The sequence below is a fragment of the Parasteatoda tepidariorum genome, chromosome 3, assembly GCF_982258835.1.
Source record: "Parasteatoda tepidariorum strain Cologne lab strain chromosome 3, Ptep-v5.0, whole genome shotgun sequence".
Classification (NCBI taxonomy): Eukaryota; Metazoa; Arthropoda; class Arachnida; order Araneae; family Theridiidae; genus Parasteatoda; species Parasteatoda tepidariorum.
The window spans coordinates 38,797,897-38,823,055 of record NC_141757.1 but is presented as its reverse complement, the minus strand read 5'-3'; the positions used below and the strand labels follow the sequence as shown (position 1 = coordinate 38,823,055).

The window sequence follows — 25,159 nt, the reverse complement described above, 5'->3', positions numbered from 1 at the left end:
TGCGAAAAAAAGTTTTAAAAAGTGTATTAATTAGGAATTACCGATTAGGGAATCAACTAAGGAATCAGGTCTGAAAGCATCAAAACCAGTTTGACTGTCTGAAGTAACAAAGAGTAACTTAACTCTAAGTATTACAGCTTATTTTAATTTTTTAATTTATCGTGATGAAATTTCGTGGTGTTTATAATAATCACATTTCTCATTCTTTTTATTTCATCTGGCAATCAAACTGGTTTCAATATTTTCAATGTTGCGTTCCTAAGCATCGATTCATTATATTTTGATACCGTTTGTATTTTTCTCTCGTGAATATTAATTATGACCACTAATGTTCTTTTACTTCCCTTTTTTTTTTTTAAAGAATTTTAAAATACATGCGTGTATTTTCATATTTTTCTTCATTTGCTGATTAAAATGAAAATTTCATAATACTTTAGTGTTCTTGTGTATTTACATTAAAGCCCTAAAAACAGGGTTAAGTGCTTGTTCATGTTTGGATGATGCGTGGTCTTGTGTACTAGCTATTTTTTTTCCCTTACCGTGAAAAAACATACTATCCCAGCTATTGGAGTAATTAAAACTATTTACGGAATGAAAAAATTGGAACCTTTTAAATTTTTTTAATGTAAATGTTTTTTTAAACCTACAAATGAGTGTACGATATATTTTTTTAAAAAAAAAGGAAAACGGCGGTTTTGTGATGCTTTATAGCATATTGGAAGATCTTTACGTCATTTATTTGATTTTAATTAATCTCACTTTATTCAGCAGCTAATTTTTTTAATTCTGAAACATCTTTAAAAAACAAGAAACAAAGTTTAAAAAAGGGGAATAATGTATTTAAAAAATAAATTCCATTCTCAAAATGAATAAAAACAAGAAAATTATTACTACTAAATAAATAAAATGTATATAGAATGAACGAATTATCAGCAAATATAATTTTCATAATAAATTACAAGCTTATAACTAAAGAGAAAGCTATCGGTTTTTAAAGCGTTCCCCATATCAGTTCTTCAGAAGGACAGAGAGAGAGAAAAAGATTTTCAAAAGGGGGCAAGACCTCCCACCGAGAAGATTAGTGAACTTGGGGGTGGAAGTTGCCTTCCTCCCTTACTCAAAGGTAGAAAGTGACTTGTGTTTCAAAGGCAATATTACAAAAAGTAATAAAGATAAAAAAAATTAACCTACATTTTCGTGGATAGGAAAGATTGAAAAAATTATTAGTATTTTTTTTTAATTGATCACTCCGATTCTTGAACAAGAAAAATCGATTCAAAGTATGACAAGCCCGCCATAGACTTTACATGTTAAAAGCAGAATTGAGGAGTCTGCTTGGTGCAACACTTTTCTCCCGGCAACCACGATTCATGACCCTGATTTTCTGCTCTTTTGAGCGCGCCCCGTGTTCTTTGTTCGCCAAGAACAAAACAATAATGAAGATAAACAAATTTGTGAAGGGTCCGATTAAAAGAAAAATCATTTTGTGAAGGGTCCGTTTTTATGAAAAGATATTTTGTGAAGGGTCCGTTAACGGACCCAAATTTCTTCTAACCAGACCCCTGTTTATGGTAAATAATATACAATTCAACTATATAAGTCTTCTTATATATGTGTTTACAGTAACGATAATTAAAGAGTCGATTTTCTTACATGTATAGTAACAGGAATAATTCAAATAAGAGAAAAGGAAATTTGCTTATAAAGAAAGTGGGTAATACTCGAGTAGCTAAAATTCGGAGGCTTATTGGAACTAAATTGTTCGATCTAGAAACTGCCAAATCTAATCAAGATAATCATTGTTTAGTTGTGTACAATATTTCATTCTCGAAAAATCATTAAAATCATTGATGTATTACTTTTTTTTATACATATATAAACGATTTGCTTCTAGAAAAAGTCAAATCATCCGATCTTCCAACCGCTAGAGGGGTAAATCCGGGTACAGATGTTAACTTAATGGAAAATTGAAAATAATAGAATTTCAGAGAAAAAGTAGCAGAAATTTTTTTATATATAAAACGAAAATTTAAGAAAATTAAGTATGCATTTGACTTGTAATACAGGCTGTACTCTATATCAAGAATGGCTGTCAAGGCTGTACTCTAGGCGGAGAAAGAGAGGAACAATAGTCCGGTACTTATGAGGGAATTCCGTAAAAAAATATAGTAATTGCATAAAAATAAAGAAAATTGCAGAGAATATCTATATATCCATATAAAAACAACAATTTTGCAAAAAAAGGTAATCAAAAACTTAACAAAAATAAGGCTTTTTGTGCATAACAAACATCAAGGGTTAGGTTTTGTTAACGTTTTTCCTTACCTTAAATATTAATTTGAGTAATTGCTCGATTAAATATTAACTTGCATAATGCGTCTACTTCTGTGAGTTCTATGTTGACAAGAACTTTAATTAATATGTTAAGGCGCCAACAATACATCATCCAGTATAACTAACATTTACTTTCAAGATATTTTGATATAAAAGCAAGGAATGGAAAGCTTAGTTAAAAGATCTAATAATTTATGTGAGGGGTTGAAGAAAATTACAATTTCAAAAATTACAAAATGCAGTTAAATTTTTTAATTTTAATTTATTTGGAAAAAATAAAATAAATAGAAATATTATATTTTTAAATAGTGACAAATAGTGTCATTCATAAATAATGGTACCGTGTTTCGATTTTTTTTTTTTTTTTTTTTTTTGTCGTTCAGGCAGTTGGGGAGCGATTGTTCCTGTTTTTCAGTGGCGCCATCTATGTCCAGGAATTCGACTTCTGCCACGCCATTCACAAAACCACAACCCGTTTATAGGGCGGGTCACATTCACACACAAAGGAGAAAGGACATAGAACACACAGACGGAGAAAGAAACATTCATGCCTTACCCGGGATTCGAACCCAGGACCTTTTTGATGCAAGGACAGTTCCCTGCCCCCTACACAGGCCGGTCGGCACCCTGTTTCGATAGTTTTCCTAATAAAATTTTAATACAATCACGAAGAAATGAATACAGAAATAATTGATTCAATCATTTATACAAATTTAATAAAATAAAATTTAAAAACAAAATAATAAAGATGTGAAAATTTCAAAAGAAACGACATTACTCGAAAACTAATTTAAGTAAAATGCAATTAATTGTTTTTAAATGCAAGATTAGATTTTCCTGTAAAATTTAATGTAAAGGATACGTGAGAAATTAAATAAATATTTTTCCTTCAAACATTTCAAAGCGAAATCATAAAACGAAAAAATACAATCTAATCCAACAAAAAAATTTGCTTTCCCGAAATACAACTTAACCTAACGATTTTAAAAAAAATAAATAAATAAAAACATTTTTACTGTAATTTGAATTTTATTAAGTTCAAAATTCTGAAAACACGCCTTTCATAAGAAAAGTATTATTAACAACATATATAAAATATTTATTTATACCAAAGGTATATTTCATTAACTTTCTCCGAAGAATCAGAATATATTAAGAAATAAATTCGCGAAATATTCAATCAACTGTATCGAAAAATAACTTTAAATGGAAAAAGAATTTCAATTTTCATTGCAATTGCAAATAAAATTGAGAAAAATAAATAAATAAAATCGAAATTTTAAATTACGAAATAGAATCTCATCACGTTATAATGCAGGAAAAAAAAAAGAAACAAATTTCATTTACTCAGAAAATGCATTTTTAATAGGAAAAAAAAACAAAAACAAGAATTTTTCGATCATTCTATTTTTCAGATCCACTTTGCCCCGATGACCGAAATCGAAAGTTTTAAATGTAATTTAAATGAAAAATGAGAATTTTCTTCACCAGATAATACAATTTTTGCCAAGCACCACCTTTTTATCCATTCATTTTAGCTTATCTTATGCAACGAGAGTAAGTAAAAGTACAAATACAAGTAATAAAAATAAAAAATCTATATTTTTGTGGGATGAGAAATAAAAACAAAAATCGTTAGCTCCTTTTCGTACGAACAAAACGGGTAAAATGTGTATTGTTCCAACCCTATTTTAAAAATAGAATAACTGATAATAACTTTAAAAAACTTTATAAAAAAAAATAGAGAGAGAGAGACAATGTTCTTGTATTAAATAAATGACCTGATGTTCCCACTACCCTCTTCCAGATAATGTTTTTAATTGTTCGAAAGTTAATGAATTTTAAAATAGTTTGAATCTTCCATTTCAACTTGGGAAATAAAAAATTTCACCTTTGTGCGTAACGTTGTAATAAATGTGTAAGGTTGCCATGATTAAGCGAAGGTGGAAGGGGACGAATAATTATTGTAATTACCTGATGATTACAAAAATGCATAAAAAGTATATAACACTTTGTACTAACAGTATGTTATAATGTGTTATAACAGCATGCATTGAGCTGTGTAGGCTCAGGGGATAGAGCGTTTGCCTCCCGGTGAAGTGAACCGGGTTCGAATCCCAGGGATGGATGGTCGATACGAATTCCGCACATGGCTCGCACCGGTTACGGATCACGGGTTAACGGGTTAACCCGTGTTACGGGTCACGGGTTAAGTCCCCTTGCCGTCTAGCCGTGGAGGTTTAATAACCATGGGAAGTTTTCGTGGTTTTTCTCCCCATGTAACGCAAATGCGAGTTAGTTCCATCAAAAAGTCCTCCAAAAAGACAATTTTCTCCCAATGAATGATCTAGAAGTTTTCTTGTCTTCTGGACTGGGTTCAAAGTTACAAGGATACGGAGTTGGATATTAGCAGTCGTAAACTCAAAAAATTGGGTCGGCTGTTCAACGACGGTTATAAAATAAAATAAAATGTTGTTTACTTTTTATTTATGCTTGAAGCGAATGAAGCTTTTAATCAGGTAATAATCCTACAGAAGCGTAGAGACATTTTAAGTTTCTTTATATGCGTCTAGAGTTTTTTTTTTTTTCTTTCTTTAAAACAACATCACTTTTTAGGAATCGTAAGCCCATGCTTGAAAATAAAAATATTAAAAAAAAAATCAACTTACCATCGAACCTCTGTGCTTGAGCAGCAAATATAGTGCGAGTTTGACCAATGGTGTCCCGCAGAAGACGGTCAAATTCCGCCCTGCTGTGTGTGCTTAGTTTGTGCTCCATGTCAGTTGTGCAACATGTGAGACCTCTATCACATATCCTCAGATGATCCCCTAAAATGAATAAAAATATTTGTAAAACTAACGTTGTATTAATATAAAGAAGAGATAGTGAACTTTTTTCGATTAATATAAAATTACGGTTTATTATTTTTAGGTGTCCAGTCTACCACTTGCTATATTTTCATTAAAAAAAAAAAAAAAAATGAAGTGTCAACCACTGCTTAGATTTCAAACCATAGAATTGGATCATGTATGGTTGGGACATGTCGATCGGAGGGATGACGGTGATCCTGTTAAGAAGCTGACTTTTGGAAAGTTTACTGGCAACCGAAAAAGGGGAAGACCAAACACCAGATGGATTAATTATGTGGAAAAAAAATCTTAAAACCATGGGAATCAATAATTGTCGAAACCTTCTGTCTGATCGAGCTAGATGGAGACGACTAGTTGGGACGGTTCTTGCTGCACTAGGCTGTCATGCTGATGGAAGAATAATTATATTTGATATTTAGTTATTAACTTGCTTACAATAGATTATATAAAATTAATTGATGAATATACCTGGATTAGACATTGTGCAAACTTATTATATTGGTAATTTCTTCAAGATTTGAAATTTAGTTTAGGTTTTTTATTTACAACTTATTGCATTCACGTACTTTCCAAGAGAAAGCCTGTTTCTCCAATGATATGGACTTTCATAGTGGAGGGGGTGCTATAGTTTGTCTAAGATAAGAACTCCTTCCGCCACAAAGTTTGAGGCAAAGTTTTAGGAAGGGTAGCGTCACTCTAGGACTAACACAATAGTAAACCGATGAGATTCCCTTTCTCTCGCCGTTCCGAGTCGAAACCACTCCAAAACAGTGACCTCGCACCCCTACTTGAAACAGTCATACCTCGTTACCATAGTCACCGCCACAAGTCCAGACGAATGCGTGGGGGAGTTCTTATTTTAGACAAACTATAGGCACCCTTGCATAATGAAAAATATCATATTGGTACTCAAAATCGTATTTGTTTCTGAATCCTCCCTTGATAGCCTCTACATTCGAGTTTTTTTCCCTTTAGTGTTGTCTTCAAGTAATGTAATTTAATAAAAAGTAATTTGTCATTAACTTCTGCGCCACCGAAATATATGTCGTGTGCCACCAAGTGGTATAAATATCCATAATCTCTGATTATTCTCATTATTCTAGTAAAAGTAAATGACAATGAGACTAATTAATAAAGTATAAATCTGCTATCACTTGCAACAAGGTGTTCGGTTTTCCAAACTTTTTAAATTCATGAATCCACCCTTAACGAAAGAGATTCGGCAAGAGCTGGATTCTCGCCATGCAGCTCCAAAAGTAACATTTCCGTGAAATTGTGCTTCATTGTATTCATGTTCGTAGTTCTTAGGTTTAAAGTTACTAAGATCAATGCAGAATGGTAACTCTCAAGTTACAAGAACAGTACCGTCCCCATCTATGAAATGGAAAAAGGATACACTGTAAGACACGCATGCATCAAAAAACATTTTCTGTTCCACTTGCGTATAGAAAAGCTGAGATCATCTAACAGCATCATACACGTGCATAATGCGAAACATGTTTGTGTTGGCTTTAATTTGGCGATGGAGCATTTTTAAGAAGCAAGCGGAAAGGTTTCGAGACACTCTTCCATTATCCATGATACGGGGGAGATACTTGGTTGTCATAGTAACGGCACATTTCGGGGGATGGATTTGAAAGGGAAAAATTTCATACACCCACCCACGTATAATCTCGGGGCCCTGTGGATTTATATTTATATTTTAGTTGTTTGTGGCTCCATAACGGCGTGGATTTGCTTTCAACAGATTTCGAGAAATGAGTTTTCAATTGCTTTCGTCGTGCAAGTTTGTCGCCAAAGGTCTTTCTAAAAAACATTCGCCATTCTTTACCACAGATGTTTTGTTAACCACAGAAGTTTCGTCAAAACATAATGCTGATGACAGCGAAAGTTTTCATCAGTATCAAGCTGCTTACAAAAGGACTTTTATAAATATGTGAAAAAATAATAACAATAATATCACTTTTAAAAACTACATATTTTATTTAGACTAATTGTGAATGAAAACTTCATTTTCGCACTACCTGAAACAAAAAGCGTAGGGTGCATCACTTAGGAAAAACGGGGGGGGGGGGGATTTCGTGTTCATATTAAAAATTTACAATGGAATTGATGAACTCAACATTTTTCGCTTTAGGTCTGACAAAAATAAAATTATTTTAAAATTTTTTGTTTTCATTTTATAATTTTCTACTCTTTAGTGTCTGTTTGATAGCTTATGTAGGAAAGTCGTCAACTTTAGTTTAGTGTCTGTATGATAGCTTATGTAGGAAAGTCGTCAACTTTAGTTTAGTGTCTGTTTGATAGTTTATGTAGGAAAGTCGTCAACTTTAGTATAGTGTCAGTTTGATAGCAGCTTATGTAGGAAAGTCGTCAACTTAAGTTTAGCGTCAGTTTGATAGCTTATGTAGGAAAGTCGTCAAAACTTCGATTGGCGCTAAAATGACAATAAATTTTGGTTATACAATTTAAGAAACAATTGTAAGTTTAATTATCACTAGACGCAAAGCTTCAACTGAAATTTGAGCACTCTAGATTTACATATTGGCTAAAATTTTGATTCGGGATTAATTCCCTCTGATGACAATATTGTACTAAATTTAATTTATAGCGATCAGGAAACTATAGAACTATTATCGAAATCAGAGCTCTGTTAAAAAAATTTTGAGTACTCTGTTTAGCTCTGGATTTAAGTTTTCATTCCTTGATACAAGTGTTATTTTTCAAAAACCGTCCAAGAACTTTTTTTAATTCAAATTTTAAAATTTAAAAGAATCAAAATACTATACCGTTCAATCAAAGTGTGTTTTGTTTCTAATTTCTTAACTCAATTTATAAGCAACTGTAAAGACATTGAAGAAATGAAAAAGATTAAAAAAAGGCAATGAATAAACAGAGAAATAAATAAATGTTGGTTTATTTATTCATTCAATCAAGAACTAAGGAAGGAATAAATAAATGAAAAAAATAATATGACTGGTGAGATACAGAAATGAATAAACGAAGAACAAAATAAATTCAAACCCTGAAAATCACAACGACTCCAATCCAATAGCTATTCAGGATGTTCTTAGTTTTGACCTTTTTTCTTTTTTTTTTAAATGCAGATATTTTTGAATTAAACAAAAATAATTTTATTTATTAAAATCTAATTTGCGTCATGCCATTAAAACTAAACCTATGAAAGACGAAAATGTTCCATGAAACAAAGTATTCGGATGCGATTTATCCAGTTCCCATTTTTTCCAGATCCTACTTTTTTGTGACCAAACAAGGACTCTGACAGCAGGCAAGAATATCAGGTATCTATCGTTAGTACCCTTACTAATCTTCAAAATTTATCTAGATCGCCACGACAATCGGATTTTGCTTTGAACGAATAAAAGCAGACGAAAACTTCTCCGAGAGACAACAACAAAAAGAAAAATAGAGAAAAAAGAAGGATTGGGATATTGAGATATAATATCTCTCCTATAGAATTCGATATCGAAAGAAGACCTCAAATTTTCATCAAACGACTTCAAATAGAACAAACTCGTATTGCTATCCAGCTCATGTTTTATTAAAAACCTTTTGTTCGATAGAAAAATTACGAATTTTCTGATACGGAGAAAACAATTTTTTTTCCCTCCATCATGTATTTCATTTCATAAACAATTTATTCTTTGTAAGTCGATCTAATCTATATATTTTTCGTGTAACATTTTTTGTTTTTAAAAAAAGCTGGAAATAAATGTATATTATGCAATAATTGAGAGAAAGAAAAATACATTATTAAAAGTATATTATTAATAATTTCATGTTAGGATTTGCTTTTTACTCTTATTTTTAAAAGTAATTACTATCCTCCAAAATGAAAATTTTCACATATCGAAGCTTTTTGTTTCTTAATTTTTTACGAGTCTATATTTTTTAAAAAAAATAACCATTTTCATCTGTTTATTTTTAGTTGTTTTAAATTGTAATAGTTAGTTGAATAGAAAGTTTCTAACTTTCTTTAAAATAACTATTTTTATGATTTATTATTTGTCAGGTAGTTTTTGCTAAAAAAAAATTATCAATAATCAATCAGTTACTAGTACACAGCAACCAATCAGAATACGCTTCAAAGTAAAGTTAAAACAACCAGAAATATTACGACAATTGATGGAATGATAATAGTTAAGTGATGTAGTTCAGCCTTCGGTTTGGACACCTCTGTTTCTTACAAATTTCCACTTGTAAATTCTAGTTGTCTTTTACGCGTTTAATTTTTTTAAAAATATTTTGTTAAGTTTTACTTTTTTTTAAATATGTTTCACTTTTTACTGTTTTTCACTTTAAAAAAATTATAAAACATGAAAATCCACTAAAAATGTTCGACTACATATGTTAGAAAAATGATCACCTGCAAATGTATATTTATAATTAATTAATTAATGCGTTACTTATACTAACTAACGGTCCAGAGAAAAATACATTACTCAGAAATGTGCGCTATTCAACATTATCTACTAAAATGTTAATAATAAAAAATATTACTTAATAAAAATAATTGCTAAGAAGTTTCGAACTTTTAAATCATCTAAACAGAGTGTAAACTTATTAACGAATTTCATTCTTTTTATCGTTTAAGACATTCAATGTTTTGTTGATTCCCCCCATGGCAACGGCCCTTCTAATTGCAAGAGGAAGGCAAAAGCGATTTGACATCAGAACCCACAAATATATGCTGAATTTCGTCGACACCTTATTAATATTAATGGCTGCTCATTCATCTTTGGAGACAAGTCTCGCTTATTTAGGAATTCACCCCATCTTGTTTAGCACGCGAAATAATTTTAACTGAGAAAACGAAGTATTCAACATGCACGGCAGAGATTTTAAAAATAATAAAGTGCACTATTAAAGCTGGCAACAAGAAGAAACTAACTACCATCAAGCAATTAACACATTCAATGACAGGTGAAATTTAAGACAGAGAAGAAGTATTAGAACGTAGTAGAAGTACTAGTACCACAGAGAAGTATAAGTAGCATAAAAAGTATTAAGAATAAATGGTATTCATTTTAATGCAAACATGCGAAACAAAAACGTTTTTTTTTTTTTTTTTTTTTTTTTTTTCAAAGCTCAGAAAAAGACAGCGACTTTTACTCTATGAACGTGAAGCGCCCCTCTGCGGTAGAAAGATTAAACACTAGTTGGACTGTGAGTTTACCATTTTTCTTAATTAATTTTAAACAAATTCTCTAAATGTTAGGGGACTTATTTTATTTTCATTCGATAAAATGTTTTGACGTTTTTTCCTTAAAGATGTTGAGTGTTGATAACGACAGTATACAATTTTTTAAGTATCTAAAGTAAATTATGATTTGATTTCATTATTTTACCTTCTTTGCATTTTTTGCGTAAAATTTACTTCTATATTGTATATAATGCTTAATATGCATCAATAACTGTTTAATGTAAAATTTATCATGCAACAAAATGAAATAAAAAGGAAATAATCAAGATTCTATTTCTAAAGAAAATTTCTAAAAAAAAAAATACATTTTGCTTAAAAAACTTCGAAAAAAAAAGTAAAGATAGAAAGTTCTGTATAATATTAATGTTTTTTTTTTTAACATTGTATAGCTAAATATTACTACACACTTATTAGCATTAGATCATTTAACAATCATTACTGATTTAAAATATTCTTAAAGAGTTTTATTTACTTATATTCTTACATTGTAACCAAACTAAATAAAAATGTTATAGTATATTTTATTAGTAATACATAATTAATTTTTGAATTTCATTTCTACAATGAAATATGTTTAAACAAGAAATTATCAGCTATGTTTATAAAATCAGCCCCAATTCAAAGTAAAAATAAAGATTTTTACAATAATTTCAGAAAAAAATTAAGTTTAAGAAAAAAATTATAACTATTTAAAATAAATATTTCATTTAAAAATTAAAATTTTAATTAAATTTTTTTCAAAGAATATTTAGTTCTAAAAATACTTAATAGTTATTTTGCATAACATTTAAATGAATAGCTAATGTGATAATCTTCATTCATTATTATTTATTAAGTTAGAAAAGTTCATTTAGAGAAAATTGTGAGAAGGCATTAAATTCACCAGATTTATTGGTTGTTATGCAGAGCGATCAGTTAATATTACAAATATAATAAAAATTTTAAGCATCATATTAACCAAGTGTTTCAAATACTGTACATAATCATCATAATATGTATAATAATCATACATATGTATAATAATCACAGATAATATGTTTAATAATGTGTATGATTAATAAAAAAAGAAAATCACCAGACAAAATTTATTTAGAGATATCTAATTAAAGCTGTTAGATAAGCATGTTTGCGAAAAGCATTTTAAGAATTTTAAAATTTTATTTCAATAGTGCTGAAATTGATTTCACAGAAAGTACAACTGATATACATATGACAACTAGGACAAATTAACACAGCAATATATTAAGAATAAATTTTAAATGAATAAAATAAAATAAATAAAAAAAACGATGGCATAATAAAGGGTTTTGCAAATTTTTAAATCGAGGATTTAAAAAAGTTATTGATTGAGATTATTATTTTTAAAAGAAACATCAGTTGATTTAAATCAGCAGCTTTATTTAATCAGCAAAGTATGAATATTGAAAACCAATGGGGTGATATGAAGAACAAGAAAATATTCTAGCAGCCTTAATCCAAAAATTAGGATCGATTTGTACATTTCTCAAATATCAAAAGATTTTTAACTAGGAATCTCAAAAATTTATATATTTTTTTAACACAAATTTGATGATATTTGGTTTAAATTTCAAAAAATGAATTAATTTTTTGCAGATTTTTTCCCTCTCTCTGATAGAAACTGGTAGAATGCAATTAACATTAATATGTAAGAAAAGGGAATAAATATTAATGAAAGTTGGGAAAAAAAGTCATCCCTGATTAGAAAATGAAGTTTTTTAATGTTTACAAAGAGGATTCTTAATAAAAAATCACAATACATTTTAATTGATCTCGATGAAAGGAAGGATGTTATTGTTGTAAAAATGCAGAGAGAATAAAATAATAAAAAAATATTTAAAAAAAAAAAAACGCAGGTGAAATACATTTCTAAAAGGAAAAGAAAGAACGATTTTCGAAGTCATTCCCTGGTATTGAACAGAAATTGACTTCACCTTCAGGCACATACTGGAGCAGGTGTAATAGAATTGAATAGATGAATGAAAGGAAAAAGTCTTCCACTTTTGGCGAAATTATCTCCTTTTTAAGACTTTGACAAAATAATTTTATTTTTATTTCAAATAACTATTGTGTCGGTCTCTAGAATAATTTGCTTGTAAGGTAACAGAATGAAAATTAATATTTTCAATTTGATGAAAGATTTTGATATCTTGAACCGGAAAGCCCAGATCTTTAAAAAACAGGACTTTTCGTTAAAGTTTTTGATTGTTTTCCTTCAATAATTTTTCCGCTTTTGTTCTCCAACAAAGTTTTATAATCAACAAAAAAATGGGAGAAAAATAAAGATTTTTTGCTTAGAATTGGGGGGGGGATAGCAATTGATGAATCAATATGAATTATTTCTCAAAAATATAAACAGAAACTAATAGTGATAATAATACACACTGAAGCTAAGAGTAGTTTAGGATATAGTATTATAATACTATACTGTGTTTGTTCCCTTTTATTATTTTTTTCCTATTAATTTTATTTTTATTTCTGTTTGAACTAATAAAAACTGATTTGGATCATGGTGTAATAATCCTAAAAAGCAATATATGCAAAAAAATTATTAGCTAAAACAGCCAGTTATGAAATTTATCTAACGCTATTTTTTCTCAACCCAAATTACTTTGAAACAAAGTTATTTTCAAAACTCTAAAAATAAGCAAACATATACTAAATGGTTTTGTATAAAATGAAGGCCACAGAGTTTTTTTTTAATAACATTTTTAACGGAAAATAACCGTAGAAATTCTAATCTTACATTAACTCCCATTGCGACTGATCGTCAATCTCTTATTTTACAAAGCTCATAAAATATCAACTACCACAATATTTAGGTAAAACTAATAAAGCTGTTTAAAGCATATACATCACTTTCTCCCTCCGTTCATATCCTTCTGACTTATGAGCGAGGGAAAAGGTCTTTTCAATGAATCAACTTGAAATTTTTAATGAATTAAAATTCAGATATTTTGCATCCTAAATAGTATTTCAAATTAGAGAGGGAAAAAAAACTACACAAACGAATTGAAATACTGTAAACACCGCTGAAGTTTAAACAGTTAATGTAGTAAACAGAAATAAACATATTTAGTCTGCAAACTTCATAACCGAATTAAAATATCATGCATACTGCAATAATTACAAGAATTATGGCATAAAATTCATGTTTAATTTTTTTTAATTATAATTTCCATTATTTTTTTAAATACAACTAAAGAAATGTTTTACCAATAACTGTGTCATTATTTAAACTTTAATGATGAAATTTAAAATAGCTAAAATAATTTCAGCCAAGAAATATTTATTTATTTTTTTCACGACTACAAAAAAAAAAAATTCGCTGTTTGGCGAGATTTTTCACTTGGCTCTTTTCGTATCGAACGAAAGGGAGTTGAAAACCACGTGCACAACAAACATTGTAACCCTAACCAGCGTAGAAGGCATTCGCGCGTGAAACAATTATCTTCACGAATGCAGCAAGAAGAAAAATCGGAGCGACCGTTATATATGTAACACGAAAGAGACAGGGAGAAGATTTTGAATACAGAGAAAATCACCTACTGAATACGAATAGCTTAGCAATAAAACTTACGAGATATATATGTTGCAAAAAAATGAGATAAATTAACATATTTTTTTCCTGAGAATAAATCGTTATTGGCGATGCATTTCATAGAAGGATGATTATTACGTACATTTTATCTTTTAAAGGTAGAATTAATAAATATTTCATTACAACTAAAAATCTATGATGATTATTCATTACTTTGTAGTTTTTCTTTTATGTTAAAAATTAGAAGCATTTTTATCAGTCTTATTATTATTTGAAAGATTAAATATTTCTTAAAATACAACTCAAGCCAACTATTTTATCAATAAAGAGTTGTCCATAACATGTAGTAAAGTACATTAACTAAAAATTATTTGATACTGGTAAAAATTAACTAATTAATTAAATTGATTGATTTTTTTGTCTCAAAATAATAAATAACTTCTGAAAAGTATTTCAAAATAATTTATTTTGATCCTATTGTAACCACTATTTCTTTTAAAATTTAGTGTGAAATTTTATTTTGCTAGCTTTGTAATTATAATTATGATCAATTAACTTATTGGGTTTAGTATAAACATACAGTTGTTAGGCTAACCGTAAACTTTAAATCTTTAAAATTTAACGAAAATGCTGGTTTCACTCAAAATATGCCCCACAGAAAAAAAAATGACAGAAACCTTGTAGTCGATTTGATAAGAAAAAAACAGCTTTAAAATGTAATAAATATATTAGGAATAGGTAAAAATACACCTTTTTATCACAGAAAAGCGCTTTCATTTAATATCTGACTGAATTAATTATGGTCTAACAGTTCTATAAATTAAGGTCTACAAATTATGGTTAATTAATTATGGTTAATATGGTAAAAGAAAAAAGCCAAAATGTAAGTATTTTCAAAATGTCAGCTCAACACGTTCTAACATTGAAAACAACCTTAGTTAATTGAATAATAATAGTCAGAAATTTTATTTTGCTATCTTTGTAATTTGAGAATTATTGGGTTTAGTATAAACTTACTGTTGTTAGGCTAAACGTAGGCATTTTTTTCCCTTTGTAATTTTGACTCACAAGTTTTCTTGTCTAAATTTGATTAGAAAAACAGCATTAAAATGCATGGAAACATCAGAAATCGGCACAAATACACCTATTACCACAGAAAACCGTTTTAATTTCAGACTTGACTTAATTATGATCTAACAGTTCTATAAATTAAGGTCTAAAAATAAATGCTAATTACGACCTAAATATGTAAATCAAGCAAAAATGTATTTTAAAAATTTCAGCTCAACATGTTCTAACACTAAAAACAACCTTAGTTAATTAATGATAATTCTCATAAAACTACGTTATGCTTAGTTTCTAACAGATTTCCGTCATAAAAATATATTGGCTTCCTCATAACTTATTTTAAGCTCGGGTGTAACTCTTAAGAGAGGAAGATACGAACCCATTATTATTTTAAATTGCAATTATCGTGAAAAACATTACTGATTGATAATTGTTCATCAGCTAATCATAACATGGATAAAAAGCCATAATTTAGTTTTTCAAAAGTCTATTTGACTTGTTCTTATAAGTTATTCTACTTGTTCTTATTATATCCATTTCAAGTCTAGTTCGACAAAGTTATTGTTGTTATTGTTATTCTTATATACTCAGCTTTTCAAAACGAACCATCGTTAATAAATGATAATTCTCGGAAAGCTGTGTTTTGCGCAGTTTCAAACACAGTTAAGACATCTTATCTCCATCATTGGGATGTATTGGCTTTCTCAAAACTTATTTTAAGCTCAAGCTCAGCTCCATGGGGGGCAGGAATCCATTAATATAATTATTTTATTTCGTAATTCGCGAGGAAAGCATTTCTAATTAAACATGCACTGCTTGTCGTTAAGCAGCCTTGCAAGAGGAAGCTGTGCAGGAAATCCCTAAATCTCTGGACATTCGTTAAGGTTCCGGTTCAATTTAATTTACAAAATCCCCGTGTTTTAACTTAAAGCCTGAATGGACAAATTGTAGATGCCCCCTACTCTCATTTCCATTGATTCAGTGGAGACAGAATCATTTTACGAACTCCAATGGGCAATCGTGTTGAACAAGGACTACCATGAGACTACTGCAATTAGCTCTGATTGGCTGATTGACGGTGTTGGATATTCAAAGCCAACAAGCGGAGCGAATAGTCGTTTGTATTATCTGAATATGGCCATGACATGAAATATGAAAATATGGGAATTAAAATGATGTTTAATATCCAAAACCAACACTAGCCATTTTTAGAAATTTTAAAGTGTAGACCATGGCTCCATTGTTTGAACTTGAAATGTTTTGCAAGTTTAAATTTTCAGGCTGACAAGCGAGGCAACTAGTTTGTTTCATCAGAATATGGTTATAACATAAAATATGACTGTGTGTGTTGTAAGGAAATTTAATATCAAAACCAGTTTAAACTATTTTAATAAATTTTTACGAAACTACATATTATAGCAGAAAGGGGTAATCTGTCAGTCTCATAACCGATGGAACGGGGGCTCGAATCCCAGCGTTGAAACTACAATATTTCATCCATTCCCTTCAACACATGAAAAGTTTCCAGTGTCCTGCACTCTCCAATTTGTGACCCTGGACTGTTAAGCTACGATATTGTCATTCACGCATAGATTGATGGTAATACCATAAAGATGTTAGACTATCTCCAATGCCCAGTTTTACTGTTTTGAAACCATGCTAGTTGTAAATGGTTAAAAAACCGTATAGTTTTGTACTCAATGGCTTTATAACCATACTTGCTGTAAACGGTTTCAAACCCGTAAATGCAAAAAATGTTCTTTACCGTAAACTTTGCGGTTATGTTAATTGAAATGGACAGATGCCGGTTATTTTACCATAATTTTAGAATAAAAATTCTAACAGTGAGGAAAGACAAAAAGCAACTATCGTTTGAAGTCAAAATGCTTTGTGAAGTTAAAAAGGAGTAAAATGAAGTTTGTTTTACAACAATTACATGGTTAAAAAAGAAAATGTGTGAATTACAAAGCTGTTTAAAATACCATAACTAACTTTAGCCACTACTAGAAGTTCTATCTTTGAATTAAAATATATGTCTCTAACAGAAAGGAAAATTACGACAGTTTTAAAATAGCATTAAAAAAAAACAGGAAAATTTTAAAATTGCTTATTATTGAGGAAAGTTTGCCATAAACTAGAATACTAATTTGTGAATTGAATAAAACTAATATTGCCAGGTTTATTTTATAGTTAAACTGCAATCCTTCAAAAAATATCAAATATTCTAAAAATTAACGAGACTTGTGTACTTATTTCTCTTATTATTTTTCTATTTATAAAAAAATTAAAAATTATAATTTGCGTTTTTTTCAGCCATGCAAAATGAGCAAATTCATATTATAAACAACTTCGCCTGACAAATTCAGATCATAATCATCTACAACGATAAATCAAATCTACAAAAGGAAATATTTTTTTCTATACGTTTTTATAGAAAATAAAGGTGCGTCTCAATGAGGACTAAGACTGATAAGATATAAAGACATTCAAATAGATTCTAATTAGGCATTCTAAACGTAGGTAATCTAACATCAACATGCAATCAACCACTCTGATGAAGCTTCTTTTTCCTCAGTGCCGCTCAATAACAACACGATGCGCCATCTATTGGAAAATAATTACATAATGTAATTCAAGTAAGAATTTTTTTTCTTCGTATTTTTATTTATCCTTTAGTATCGTAAAACGTGTTTCCTTATAACCTCAAGCTCAAAATATAAACCTTCTTCACCAATTTAAAATCATTTTAGTTGTAAAATGCTAATAAGAAATTAATAATTTAATTGTTTTTAGATTATGCTATATTCTCACTAATTCTAAAATAAAATACTATTCGCGATCGCAACACTCGAATGCGCCATCTAGGGAGAAAACCGGTTTTATGTTTAGAGCCCTTCTCTCTCCTTCTTTGCTAAGATGTATGGAAATGTATTATGATTTATGATGCCCCCCTCCCTTTCATATTACTATAATCATAATTCATAAATATATAGATAGTTGAAAATTCATATATTATGATTTCTTGACTATATATATAGTCAAAAATAAATATTTTTTAAAATTTCCACCATCTTAACTTTAAGCACTATACATAATGCAATTTATATAGTTTCCATGCTTATAAAATTTTAACCGATTCGAAAAACAAGACAGAAATTAACGTACTTCCTATTCCAATGACTATCCACACGCTAAAGGTGAAAATATGCTAGTGCTGCCATAGGTAAAGAGTTCTGGTATGGGACACTTGTACCTCATTTTGATCACAAATTTAAATTAATAAATAAAATCCCCAATTACGTAATTTGATGTTGCTTTATCACCCAAATGATAATATTATTATTATTTTTTTAATGAAAAATTATGAAATAAACCTCTGTATGACTTAAAATTTGAGGTATTTATTACATTTATGTTTATAACAAATATATTTATGTATTTTTTGTTTCCATCCAAGCAAACAATGAGATCTAAGAAGCGATGCTGCCGCACAATAGAACAAAATTCTGACGCAAATTATACCGCAGAACGTCTGAAATGACGTTAAATGCACTCAGTCATTCACTCAAAATGTTTAAATGTGTCTGATATTTATTCAACGAGAGTCATTCACGTCGAAAGAGCGATTTCTAACTGGCAGTTCTTTTTGTTGACATCAAAGCAGCCAGGAAAGAAGAAAATATAAAAAAAAATTTCCCTTACACCATCCCTGCTTTTCCTTCAAAGCGTGAAAGGAAATACTCCACATAGTTACTGGGTTTCAAGTGGACGGTTGGGGCTACGTTGGAAGAAAAAATTAAAAAAAGAAAAAGAAAGACTTGAAGAAAACACTTCAGAGAAAGTCTCAAAACACTTTATTTATCGCAATATGTGAATGCAAGCAGCAAAATATAGGAATTTATTTTTAAGATTTTTATTCAATATTTTGGAGCCTCTTACGATCAATCTAATTTACATTATCCATTTTATTTTATTTTTAACCATCATTGTAACAGCTGATCCAATATCAGCCGTGCCAACTGCTCCGGACGCGCCATAATAATTTAAAAAACGGTATACAACTACAAACTAAAATTTACAAATAATTTACTAATTTTGCTTACTTTTTATACGGTGCGACATGACTTAACTGTTACAAAGTGTCGAATTATAAAAGCCTACGAATTGTTTAGAAATGATGGTAGATAAAAAACTAATAAACTGAATTTATTAACCAGGGATCAAACATTAATAAACTACTACACGAAAATATTTATTAACTATCCGGAGCAAGTTGGCATAGCTGCAATATTGAATTTACTACCGTATTTATATTCAACCTCGTAGCCTTGTAATTTTGAACCCAATCCAGAAGACAAAGGAACTCTTGAATCAAGTATTGGGAGAAATTTACCTTTGCGGAGGACTTTTCGATGGAGCTAACCACCAATTGCTTTACATTAAGAAGAAAACCACAAAATCTCCAACGGTTAGCCTGACGGAAAAGGGGACTTTAACCTATGATCCGTCTACCACTGCGGATATTTTACGTCGGTGCGAGCTGGGTGCGGAATTCGTATCGACCAGCCATAGCTGTGCTTTAAACCTGGGATATCTCATTGGGAGGCGAGCGCTCTATCTCCTGAGCCACCATGACTCACATTATTCATTTGACACAGTTGGGACACCAGCGTTCCTCTTATCCATTTTTTTCTGTCGCTCTAAATATATTTTTTGCTCAAATATATTATTACACTTTAAATATATTTAAAAATATAATTTGTTATTTTTTAAGATCAGAAAAACAGTCTAGTAGTAACTAAAAAAAGATCTGTCAGATTATCGGAATTATATCTGTATTAAAATATAAAATCCACAAAAAGTAAATTGCTTGAAAAAAAATTTTTATTATTAATTTTCATAAATTCATCAATAATTGAATTCATAAAGTAAAGAAATTTTATAGTTAAATAATTGTTTCTCTTAGATCTGACAAACTACAAATTTGAAAAGCCGTTTGGAAGTGAACCATGTTGAGAAGATTTTACATGTAACACAGGAAAAAAAACACCGAAGTTTGAAGCTTTATTTCATAAACATAAACTATTAAAATGCTAAATATAATATTTTGACCTAAACTAATACGATATAACGAAAAAAGTATGAAAAATATGTTTAATAAAAAATCCTGCGTCAAAGGGTTATCAGAGGTGCCAATTTTCCAAACTAGCTATCAGTAATCAGAAGTATAAAGATGCACATAACATTGAAAAAATTCGAATTAGTGCAATTTTAAGGTGTTTTAACTACGTAAGTGTATACCTGAAATTAATAATAATACTCACGAAATTACTGTTTTAAAAAACGCATGTGATACTTTTTTTCGAATGTCCGCTGCAAATTTCATAACTCTTGGTAGGGAAAAAATAAGATTTATTTTAAACAGATTGTTACGGAAATTCTCAAAAACCGTAATTTTTATAACTCAAACCTAACAACGTTATCTTGACTTCAGGTGTGGCAAGGACCCCTTCTATTTCTCACACAGCCGGCACCCCTTTTATTCTGCAGAATATGGCAGTGAACACTTCAATGTGAGTAGAATGCTTTCTACACGCCCACCATTTTAGAAAAGAATGAATTTCTATAGGGAGGAGAGTTTTGGAGAGTACAATCAGAAGGAGTTCCTTCTTTTTTTGAAAGAATTGCATGTTTGGAAAGAAAATATGTGCGTCATTCTATAGTTTGACAGAGTTTTAGAAAAACATGCCATCACAAATTCCTGAAAGAAATAACTGTAGGGATTATCATTACTTTATAATGTAGTTAGCATACGGTAACGCGGCTGAGCAATTTAATACAATAACAGACTACGATCTCGAAATTACAAATATAAAAATTAATTTTGTCCTACCATTGTTGTAAATAAATTATACCTACTATTACGCAGAGGATAAAATTGCCGTACGAGTGATAACATTTCTAGTTTAAAAAAAAAATTAAAACAAAAAAAAATAAAATAAAAAAATCATAATTTTGGTTAATAAAAAGGTATTATGGTATTTAAACCTTTTTTTTTTTTTTTTTTTTGCAACTTTTCCATTCATTTGGTTACGTTTTACCGGAAAATATGATTTTAAAAATGATAGTTCTTGTTACCATACATTTATTAAAAGAATTGAAAACTGAAAAGTTTTTTTAACCGAATAAATGATTTTTAAATCCTGCACTATGGTTCCATGATAAAATTATTAAATTTTACCACTTTTACGAAATTTAATTACTTTCTATAAAACCATATTTTTACTGTTCATTTTACCAAAATCAGTATGCGGACAACCTTTATTGATTTCTAAAATATAAAGCGTAACATATAATAATATTTATAAAGATGGGCCAGTTGGTCATCTAAGGTGGCTAGCTTTTAAGTAAAATAAGACACGTCAAAAAAGATTGCGCTTATTTAATTTAAAAACTATAAAGAAGCCACTTTTATTCTACATGATAGAGAGATTTTTAAAAAAACTTGTTTTATTAAAGAGACATCATAAGGTGAGTTAATAAGTGGTGGTATATAAGTATTGCAAGTAAAGAAGGCAATGTTAAGAAGCTTATTTTACAAGGTGACTATCAAATTTGAACCTTATTATTTTATTTATTCATTTATTTTTTAGAACGAATCTTTTTTCAAACTGTCAGTTATTGAAATTTTGAAGGGGGTAAGAATAACTAAAAAGTATTCAAGAAATATAAACATATATAAGTACTAAAGGTAGGTCAATAAATAAAATAAAAATAGCTTTATCATATTTAATGCAATACATAGTTTTTTCAAAATTGTCTTTTATAGTTATTTCACAGAAGAAAAAAAAACTAAATGACATTCAAAAAAGAGAAAAACAGATATAAGTACTAAAGGTAAGAAAATACAAACTTATTCCAATACACATATTAATGAAATGAGCGTAACAACAACCATATCCACATAATTTAAAGACAAAAAGACTTTTTGACTATCATTTATAGATGCAATTTTGAACATTAAAGAAACAAAAACCCAACTGACATTCAGAAAAGATAAAACAATCAAGAAAAAAAATTCAATTATGTATAAAAATAATGTGTTAGCGAAAATCCGACAAAAAAAATATAAGTAAATGTAGGAGTGGCCCCTCTTAAACTCACCAGGTAAACTGATGAGTTTTAAAAGATTCCTATAAAGAAGATATGCACACAATCTTGGAACTAGTTGACCTATAAGAATGCAGGTAGCAGGGGAAGAGAGAGGAAGTAAAAAAAAGGCGGCAAATTCTTAAAAGTTTCTCTACAATACGCAAAAATCCCCCGTAGCTCAGGAAGCTCCCTGCTGTTTGTGGATCCAGCAATATTTTCAAAGCTAAAGAAAATGCTAAAAAGAAAAATGACTAGCCTTTTCACAAAACTGTTGCTATAAAGTTATGGAAAATATTTGTGGACATTCCAAACTATTTATTAAAAAGGAAGAAAACCAGTTGCCCAGAGTGCATTTTTTTTATTTACATATTTAAGGAAAATGTATATTCTAATCGAAAATTATTATTTTACATTCGTATTAGTTATTTAAATGAAATTAACATTGAATTTATTAAAAAACAAAAACATTTATTTAAATTAGTCAAAAGACAAAACTTATCACTTCCAAAAGTTAATAGTTAAATTTTTTCCGCATTTTTTCTTTACCTTTTCTTAGAACTTATTTATTTAGTTATTAATCTTATTTACTTATTTATAATATTAATTTAGTTAGTACATTTATTTTTGTAACTTTCAGAATAAGAGATAATTCAATTTCCCACAAGAAGTCCTCAAAGCAATTCAATGTGCTGCAAGAGGATAGTATCTCCAATTTTTGCCATTTTCGGCTTTCCTCTTCATTGCGTTCCCAATACTTACACAGTACAACAATACTGTTAAACAATTCTGAAGTCAATAAATATTTTCTTTGTGGTTTAGCTCTATTTCTTAAAATCTGCATTATTTCAAAACTAATATTTGCGGTCAACAACAGTATGAGTTCGAGAGATTTTTAAGTTCAGTACAATGCACAGGATAGTCCGTAGTCTTTCTTAGGAGGACGCTATACTACGGGAGAAATCTTTCATGGCAACTTCTCTTTCATTTCCATAAGTAATTTAATAATTAAAGTATAAAAAAATGAGTTCTGGTAAACCTAGAACAAACCATCAAACTTCAATTAGTGAAAAAAAATTAATTATCAAAATGCAAATACATTATGGCAGAATTACTTAGGATTACGCAGTGGGATGTGCCATAATTTGTTCGGATTTTGAAACTATGGAAACATTTTATCAGCCCTAAAAACTTCATGGTTTACTTTAGGTTTAAGTAAACTCACTTTATTTTAAACTTTAAAATAGCAATAAAAGTGAAACAGAATTTGCCAAGAAGGATTTCTACTGCATAGCTGCCAACATGGATAGAAAAAATCCAGTAGATTTTGCGAAATAATATAAATTTCATAATTGCTGCATAATGTAAATATTTTACACATAGGAAATTTTAGGGATTTTTGTAGTCATCAAAACAGAAAAACTGCAATATTTTCCAGTTATGATTGACATTAAATTAACTTACGATGTTAAGCGTTATGTTTCATTCATAATTTCGGATAGTAATAAACATTTTATTCGTCAAAATTTAAAAAGGGTGTTCCGAATAAAAGTAAACTGAACATTTTAGAACAAAAAAACTTCTAAACTGATTTCTATAAATGAAACTAGATTCATCATGCATTAGTAAAACGTATTTAAATATTTAACACAGTAATAAAATCTGTGCAAAATATCTATTTCAGTCCAAATTTTTTTAGGTAACTTACTCAATTTTAGGGAATTTTCTAAAATACACAAAAACCAGAAGAATTTTTATTAAACCAGTAGACAAACTGGCAAAATCCAGTAGAATTGGCAGCTATGCTACTGATATAACGTCCTCAAAGACACATTAAAGTATGCAAGCACCAACGAGATTTTGGCAGAAAGCAAGCACATAATTTCTCAATGGAGGCAAAGCGAAAGAGATGAATGACCAAAGCAATGCATCCCACACGGGCAAAGAATGAAAGAAAGAAGAAAAATACGGGGCCCTCCACGATGTAGGCCCAGATAAAGATCTCCCATTTCCAACCCAAACTGAGAGGGGAAATTCCAATCGAGCAACAACAGCCCCGACAGGTAGGTAGGCAGCGAGGAATTTCACAGTCTGAAACTATTCGACCGTTCTATTCAGTTGTGACGTCTAGCCACCTGCATGGTCAAGCGGAAGAATATTATTGACAGCATGGACACCAAGGCGTTAAAATGGCCGAAACATTGTTGAAATATTAGATGCAGTCCGATTAGAAAGTTTAAAATAATTTATTAAATAATAAATAAAATGTTAAAATAGTATTAAGTTTGGTAAAAATTATTGGAAAGCGATGACACAATCAAAACAAGTTTTTTGTTCCTTTTTTTTTTAAATTTTAGAAAAAAAAAGTCGTTATTCTTTTTCATTCGTAACATTTAAAAATAAATACTCGAAAGAACTAATATTTAAACAACACTTTTTCTAACATTTTATTAATCACAAAAATTAATTTTTATAAAGTGCTTTTAATCTTCTTCGAAATAACACCATTGCATTTCAAAGGTAAAAGTAAAATTACTATTAAAAATAGTCTCTTTTTTTTACCATGCTAATAATTATTTTGTTTAAAAAAGTACAAAGTGAAAAATAAGATTAAAATAAAAGGTATTTATCATACTTGAAAAAAAGAACACAATAAAAATGATAGCTTAAATTGTAGCTTTAGCTCAGTGGTTAAATTCCTAAACTGTCACGGAAGACTGAGGGTTTGATCCCTGGCGGTGGCTTAAAGCCTACCCAGCTTCAGATCGATGGGTACCAGCTCAGCTGTGAAGTAAAAGTGGTCGGTGCGCAATACAAACCTTATTGCCACCATCATGACCATTCATCACAAAATTGTGGAGTCTTGCCCTCTTTACCCCCCCCCCCCGATCCTTAACGTACTTTTAACTTACATTTTATAATCTAATTATACGAACTTTGTTGTTTGCTTTAAAT

At 29.5% G+C, this 25,159-nt stretch overlaps 1 protein-coding gene across 1 annotated transcript in view; it reads right to left on the bottom strand.

The window, feature by feature from the left end:
- Positions 1-25,159, bottom strand: part of LOC107436350 (glypican-6) — a 168,220-nt gene that overhangs the window by 75,036 nt on the left and 68,025 nt on the right. The window contains exon 2 of the mRNA XM_043049176.3: positions 5,004-5,162. Coding sequence (XP_042905110.1) covers positions 5,004-5,162 — 159 coding nt within the window. The remainder of the gene's footprint in view (positions 1-5,003; positions 5,163-25,159) is intronic.